General features: G+C 39.6%; 1 protein-coding gene across 1 annotated transcript in view; it reads right to left on the bottom strand.

Annotated features, from left to right (window-relative positions):
- The window catches only part of LOC106569492 (collagen alpha-1(XI) chain), a 177,857-nt gene that overhangs the window by 44,148 nt on the left and 125,740 nt on the right, over positions 1-7,969 (bottom strand). The window contains exons 38-39 of the mRNA XM_082961028.1: positions 6,749-6,838; positions 19-72 (exon numbers count right to left, since the gene is read on the bottom strand). Of these exons, the coding sequence (XP_082817154.1) occupies positions 19-72; positions 6,749-6,838 (144 nt within the window). The remainder of the gene's footprint in view (positions 1-18; positions 73-6,748; positions 6,839-7,969) is intronic.

Genomic DNA, 7,969 nt, shown 5'->3' with positions numbered 1-7,969 from the left:
TGGTAATGCAATACTTACAACGGGGCCTTGGGCACCCTGTGGTCCTTCACCTCCCTTCAAACCAGCTGGACCCTGGATGGAGAGAACGAGAGAAGAGAGAGAGGAGAGGAGGGTTAAACAGTGTGTACATATCTGTGTGTATGAAAGAGAGAGTGTGGCTGTGTAGGTGTGTGTGTGTGTGCGCGTGTGTTTGTGTGTGTGAGAGAGCGAGAGAGAGTGTATGTGTGAGCAAGGACATCGAGGCCCGCCAAAACAATCCACTATTAGATAAAACACTGTCGTAACTCCTGGTCCCAGCCACACTGTCGTAACTCCTGGTCCCAGCCACGCTGTCGTAACTCCTGGTCCCAGCCACGCTGTCGTAACTCCTGGTCCCAGCTACACTGTCGTAACTCCTGGTCCCAGCTACACTGTCGTAACTCCTGGTCCCAGCTACACTGTCGTAACTCCTGGTCCCAGCTACACTGTCATAACTCCTGGTCCCAGCTACACTGTCGTAACTCCTGGTCCCAGCTACACTGTCGTAACTCCTGGTCCCAGCTACACTGTCGTAACTCCTGGTCCCAGCTACACTGTCGTAACTCCTGGTCCCAGCTACACTGTCGTAACTCCTGGTCCCAGCTACACTGTCGTAACTCCCAGCCGTCATGGTGGTGTCTCCAGCAGTACTAGTGGTAGAGGTACCATCTGATTAGTGCTGCTGCTGGCCAAGAAAGACAGAGCCAGAGGGTGGTGGAGCGTATGTGTGTGTGTGTGTGTGTGTGTGTGTGTGTGTGTGTGTGTATGTGTGTGTGTGTGTGTGTGTGTGTGTGTGTGTGTGTGTGTGTGTGTGTGTGTGTGTGTGTGTGTGTGTGTGTGATGTGTGTGTGTGTGTGTGTGTGTGTGTGTGTGTGTGTGTGTGTGTGTGTGTGTGTGTGTGTGTGTGTGTGTGTGTGTGGGTGTGGGTGTGTGTGGGTGTGTGTGTGGGTGTGTGGGTGTGTGGGTGTGTGTGTGTGCTCTCATCTCTACTCTGCCACAGTCTACCACTGTGTATTAGAACCCTGGAAGTACCACAACAGTACTGAAAGTTATTTATTGGCCCATAAATCGCTTGTGTGGCTCTCACTAAAAGACCGAGTGGAGAGGAGTGGTGTGTGTGTGTGTGTGTGTGTGTGTGTGTGTGTGTGTGTTCAGCCTAGGTAATAGATCTCTTGGACTCTATTAAAGGATCAAGTATGGATGCAACATGTGTGACTACACAAATATGTTGCCTACTGCATGTTCAGAGAACTTGTCCATCAACTCAAATTGTTTAATATGGCGGAACAATTAGTAAATCCATTAGAATGAATCTCCTCTCAACCAGAGACGACCACAATCAGCTGGTATATATCCAAGGAGGACCGGAGCCAAGAACAGCTGGTAACAGTCTCTATATACTGTATATGTCCTGATAACAGTCTCTATGTACTGTATATGTCCTGATAACAGTCTCTATGTACTGTATATGTCCTGATAACAGTTTCTATATACAGTATATGTCCTGATAACAGTCTCTATACACAGTATATGTCCTGATAACAGTTTCTATATACAGTATATGTCCTGATAACAGTCTCTATACACAGTATATGTCCTGATAACAGTCTGTATAGACTGTATATGTCCTGATAACAGTATGTATAGACTGTATATGTCCTGATAACAGTCTGTATAGACTGTATATGTCCTGATAACAGTATGTATAGACTGTATATGTCCTGATAACAGTCTCTATATACTGTATATGTCCTGATAACAGTTTCTATATACAGTATATGTCCTGATAACAGTCTCTATACAAAGTATATGTCCTGATAACAGTCTGTATAGACTGTATATGTCCTGATAACAGTATGTATAGACTGTATATGTCCTGATAACAGTCTCTACGTACTGTATATGTCCTGATAACAGTCTGTATAGACTGTATATGTCCTGGTAACAGTCTCTATAGACTGTATATGTCCTGATAACAGTCTCTATAGACTGTATATGTCCTGATAAGTCTCTATGCACTGTATATGTCCTGATAACAGTCTCTATAGACTGAATATGTCCGGATAACAGTCTCTATAGACTGTATATGTCCTGATAACAGTCTCTATGTACTGTATATGGCCTGATAACAGTCTCTATATATTGTATATGTCCTGATAACAGTCTCTATGTACTGTATATGTCCTGATAACAGTCTCTATATACTGTATATGTGCTGATAACAGTCTCTATGTACTGTATATGTCCTGATAACAGTATGTATAGACTGTATATGTCCTGATAACAGTCTCTATGTACTGTATATGTCCTGATAACAGTCTCTATATACTGTATATGTCCTGATAACAGTATGTATAGACTGTATATGTCCTGATAACAGTCTCCATACACAGTATATGTCCTGATAACAGTCTGTATAGACTGTATATGTCCTAATAACAGTATGTATAGACTGTATATGTCCTGATAACAGTCTCTACATACTGTATATGTCCTGATAAGTCTCTATGCACTGTATATGTCCTTATAACAGTCTCTTTATACTGTATATATCCTGATAACAGTCTCTATGTACTGTATATGGCCTGATAACAGTCTCTATATATTGTATATGTCCTGATAACAGTCTCTATGTACTGTATATGTCCTGATAACAGTCTCTATATACTGTATATGTCCTGATAACAGTCTCTATGTACTGTATATGTCCTGATAACAGTATGTATAGACTGTATATGTCCTGATAACAGTCTCTATGTACTGTATATGTCCTGATAACAGTCTCTATATACTGTATATGTCCTGATAACAGTATGTATAGACTGTATATGTCCCGATAACAGTCTCCATACACAGTATATGTCCTGATAACAGTCTGTATAGACTGTATATGTCCTAATAACAGTATGTATAGACTGTATATGTCCTGATAACAGTCTCTACATACTGTATATGTCCTGATAAGTCTCTATGCACTGTATATGTCCTTATAACAGTCTCTTTATAATGTATATATCCTGATAACAGTCTCTATAGACTGTATATGTCCTGATAACAGTCTCTATAGACTGTATATGTCCTGATAACAGTCTCTATAGACTGTATATGTCCTGATATGTCTCTATGCACTGTATATGTCCTGATAACAGTCTCTTTATACTGTATATATCCTGATAAGTCTCTATGTACTCTATATGTCCTGATAACAGTCTCTATAGACTGTATATGTCCGGATAACAGTCTCTATAGACTGTATATGTCCTGATAACAGTCTCTATTTACTGTATATGTCCTGATTACAGTCTCTATATACTGTATATGTCCGGATAACAGTCTCTATGTACTGTATATGTCCTGATAACAGTCTCTATATACTGTATATGTCCTGATAACAGTCTCTATACACAGTATATGTCCTGATAACAGTTTCTATATACAGTATATGTCCTGATAACAGTCTCTATACACATTATATGTCCTGATAACAGTCTCTACGTACTGTATATGTCCTGATAACAGTCTCTATAGACTGTATATGTCCTGATAACAGTCTGTATAGACTGTATATGTCCTGGTAACAGTCTCTATAGACTGTATATGTCCTGATAACAGTCTCTATAGACTGTATATGTCCTGATAAGTCTCTATGCACTGTATATGTCCTTATAACAGTCTCTTTATACTGTATATATCCTGATAACAGTCTCTATAGACTGTATATGTCCTGATAACAGTCTCTATAGACTGTATATGTCCTGATAACAGTCTCTATAGACTGTATATGTCCTGATAAGTCTCTATGCACTGTATATGTCCTGATAACAGTCTCTTTATACTGTAAATATCCTGATAAGTCTCTATGTACTCTATATGTCCTGATAACAGTCTCTATAGACTGAATATGTCCGGATAACAGTCTCTATAGACTGTATATGTCCTGATAACAGTCTCTATGTACTGTATATGTCCTGATAACAGTCTCTATATACTGTATATGTCCTGATAACAGTATGTATAGACTGTATATGTCCCGATAACAGTCTCCATACACAGTATATGTCCTGATAACAGTCTGTATAGACTGTATATGTCCTAATAACAGTATGTATAGACTGTATATGTCCTGATAACAGTCTCTACATACTGTATATGTCCTGATAAGTCTCTATGCACTGTATATGTCCTTATAACAGTCTCTTTATAATGTATATATCCTGATAACAGTCTCTATAGACTGTATATGTCCTGATAACAGTCTCTATAGACTGTATATGTCCTGATAACAGTCTCTATAGACTGTATATGTCCTGATATGTCTCTATGCACTGTATATGTCCTGATAACAGTCTCTTTATACTGTATATATCCTGATAAGTCTCTATGTACTCTATATGTCCTGATAACAGTCTCTATAGACTGTATATGTCCGGATAACAGTCTCTATAGACTGTATATGTCCTGATAACAGTCTCTATTTACTGTATATGTCCTGATTACAGTCTCTATATACTGTATATGTCCTGATAACAGTCTCTATGTACTGTATATGTCCTGATAACAGTCTCTATATACTGTATATGTCCTGATAACAGTCTCTATACACAGTATATGTCCTGATAACAGTTTCTATATACAGTATATGTCCTGATAACAGTCTCTATACACTTTATATGTCCTGATAACAGTCTCTACGTACTGTAAATGTCCTGATAACAGTCTCTATAGACTGTATATGTCCTGATAACAGTCTGTATAGACTGTATATGTCCTGGTAACAGTCTCTATAGACTGTATATGTCCTGATAACAGTCTCTATAGACTGTATATGTCCTGATAAGTCTCTATGCACTGTATATGTCCTTATAACAGTCTCTTTATACTGTATATATCCTGATAACAGTCTCTATAGACTGTATATGTCCTGATAACAGTCTCTATAGACTGTATATGTCCTGATAACAGTCTCTATAGACTGTATATGTCCTGATAAGTCTCTATGCACTGTATATGTCCTGATAACAGTCTCTTTATACTGTAAATATCCTGATAAGTCTCTATGTACTCTATATGTCCTGATAACAGTCTCTATAGACTGAATATGTCCGGATAACAGTCTCTATAGACTGTATATGTCCTGATAACAGTCTCTATGTACTGTATATGGCCTGATAACAGTCTCTATATACTGTATATGTCCTGATAACAGTCTCTATGTACTGTATATGTCCTGATAGCAGTCTCTATATACTGTATATGTCCTGATAACAGTCTCTATGTACTGTATATGTCCTGATAACAGTCTCTATATACTGTATATGTCCTGATAACAGCATGTATAGACTGTATATGTCCTGATAACAGTCTCTATGTACTGTATATGTCCTGATAACAGTCTCTACATACTGTATATGTCCTGGTAACAGTCTCTATATACTGTATATGTCCTGATAACAGTCTCTATGTACTGTATATGTCCTGATAACAGTCTCTATATACTGTATATGTCCTGATAACAGTATGTATAGACTGTGTATGTCCTGATAACAGTCTCTATACACAGTATATGTCCTGATAACAGTCTGTATAGACTGTATATGTCCTGATAACAGTATGTATAGACTGTATATGTCCTGATAACAGTCTCTACATACTGTATATGTCCTGATAAGTCTCTATGCACTGTATATGTCCTTATAACAGTCTCTTTATACTGTATATATCCTGATAACAGTCTCTATAGACTGTATATGTCCTGATAACAGTCTCTATAGACTGTATATGTCCTGATAACAGTCTCTATAGACTGTATATGTCCTGATAAGTCTATATGCACTGTATATGTCCTGATAACAGTCTCTTTATACTGTATATATCCTGATAAGTCTCTATGTACTCTATATGTCCTGATAACAGTCTCTATAGACTGTATATGTCCTGATAACAGTCTCTATATACTGTATATGTCCTGATAACAGTATGTATAGACTGTATATGTCCTGATAACAGTCTCTATACACAGTATATGTCCTGGTAACAGTCTCTATATACTGTATATGTCCTGATAACAGTCTCTATGTACTGTATATGTCCTGATAACAGTCTCTATAGACTGTATATGTCCTGATAACAGTCTCTATGTACTGTATATGTCCTGATAACAGTCTCTAAATACTGTATATGTCCTGATAACAGTCTCTATAGACTGTATATGTCCTGATAACAGTCTCTATAGACTGTATATGTCCTGATAACAGTCTCTATGTACTGTATATGTCCTGATAACAGTCTCTATATCAAATCAAATCAAATCAAATTTATTTATATAGCCCTTCGTACATCAGCTGATATCTCAAATTGCTGTACAGAAACCCAGCCTAAAACCCCAAACAGCAAGCAATGCATGTGAAAGAAGCACGGTGGCTAGGAAAAAACTCCCTAGGAAAAACTCCCTAGAAAGGCCAAAAACCTAGGAAGAAACCTAGAGAGGAACCAGGCTATGAGGGGTGGCCAGTCCTCTTCTGGCTGTGCCGGGTGGATATTATAACAGAACATGGTCAAGATGTTAAAATGTTCATAAATGACCAGCTTGGTCAAATAATAATAATCATAGTAGTTGTCGAGGGTCTCTCTGTATATGTCCTGATAACAGTCTCTACGTACTGTATATGTGTTGATATTGTGGTGTTTCCATGAAGAGTGCTGTGTGGATGCTATGGGAGCAGTGTCTTACATTCGCCCCTGGAAGACCTCTCTGTCCAGGGAAGCCCCTGAGCCCGGCCGGACCAACCTTCCCAGACGTACCCATTGGACCTGGGTCACCCTGGAGGAGAGAGAGAGGAAGACTCCATGAGATAGGGTATATCATGACAGACATAGCCTGTCAATTGATGTATAATGTCAAGTGCATAATAACCAAAAAAGAGAATTAACAAATGTGTATTTATTTCTGTATTATACTGTATCTGTATTGCTATTAGTAACAATGGACAAATTGTCATGATAAGCAACATGGGATGACTGTTATATTCCTGGACCACCCCAGTCTCTCTCTGTTCTATTCCTGGACCACCCCAGTCTCTCTCTGTTCTATTCCTGTACCACCCCAGTCTCTCTCTGTTATATTCCTGGACCACCCCAGTCTCTCTCTGTTCTATTCCTGTATTACCCCAGTCTCTCTCTGTTCTATTCCTGTATTACCCCAGTCTCTCTCTGTTCTATTCCTGTATCACCCCAGTCTCTCTCTGTTCTATTCCTGTATTACCCCAGTCTCTCTCTGTTATATTCCTGGATCACCCCAGTCTCTCTCTGTTCTATTCCTGTACCACCCCAGTCTCTCTCTGTTCTATTCCTGGACCACCCCAGTCTCTCTCTGTTCTATTCCTGTACCACCCCAGTCTCTCTCTGTTCTATTCCTGGACCACCCCAGTCTCTCTCTGTTCTATTCCTGTACCACCCCAGTCTCTCTCTATTATATTCCTGGATCACCCCAGTCTCTCTCTGTTATATTCCTGTATCACCCCAGTCTCTCTCTGTTCTATTCCTGTACCACCCCAGTCTCTCTCTGTTCTATTCCTGTACCACCCCAGTCTCTCTCTGTTATATTCCTGTACCACCCCAGTCTCTATCTGTTCTATTCCTGGACCACCCCAGTCTCTCTCTGTTCTATTCCTGTACCACCCCAGTCTCTCTCTGCTCTATTCCTGTACCACCCCAGTCTCTCTCTGTTCTATTCCTGTATTACCCCAGTCTCTCTCTGTTATATTCCTGGACCACCCCAGTCTCTCTCTGTTCTATTCCTGTACCACCCCAGTCTCTCTCTGCTCTATTCCTGTACCACCCCAGTCTCTCTCTGTTATATTCCTGTACCACCCCAGTCTCTCTCTGCTCTATTCCTGTACCACCCCAGTCTCTGTTCTATTCCTGGACCACCCCAGTCTCTCTCTGTTCTATT

Source organism: Salmo salar, chromosome 14 (assembly GCF_965601325.2).
Source record: "Salmo salar chromosome 14, fSalSal1, whole genome shotgun sequence".
Taxonomy (NCBI): domain Eukaryota; kingdom Metazoa; phylum Chordata; class Actinopteri; order Salmoniformes; family Salmonidae; genus Salmo; species Salmo salar.
This window is presented reverse-complemented; position numbering and strand designations above follow the sequence as displayed.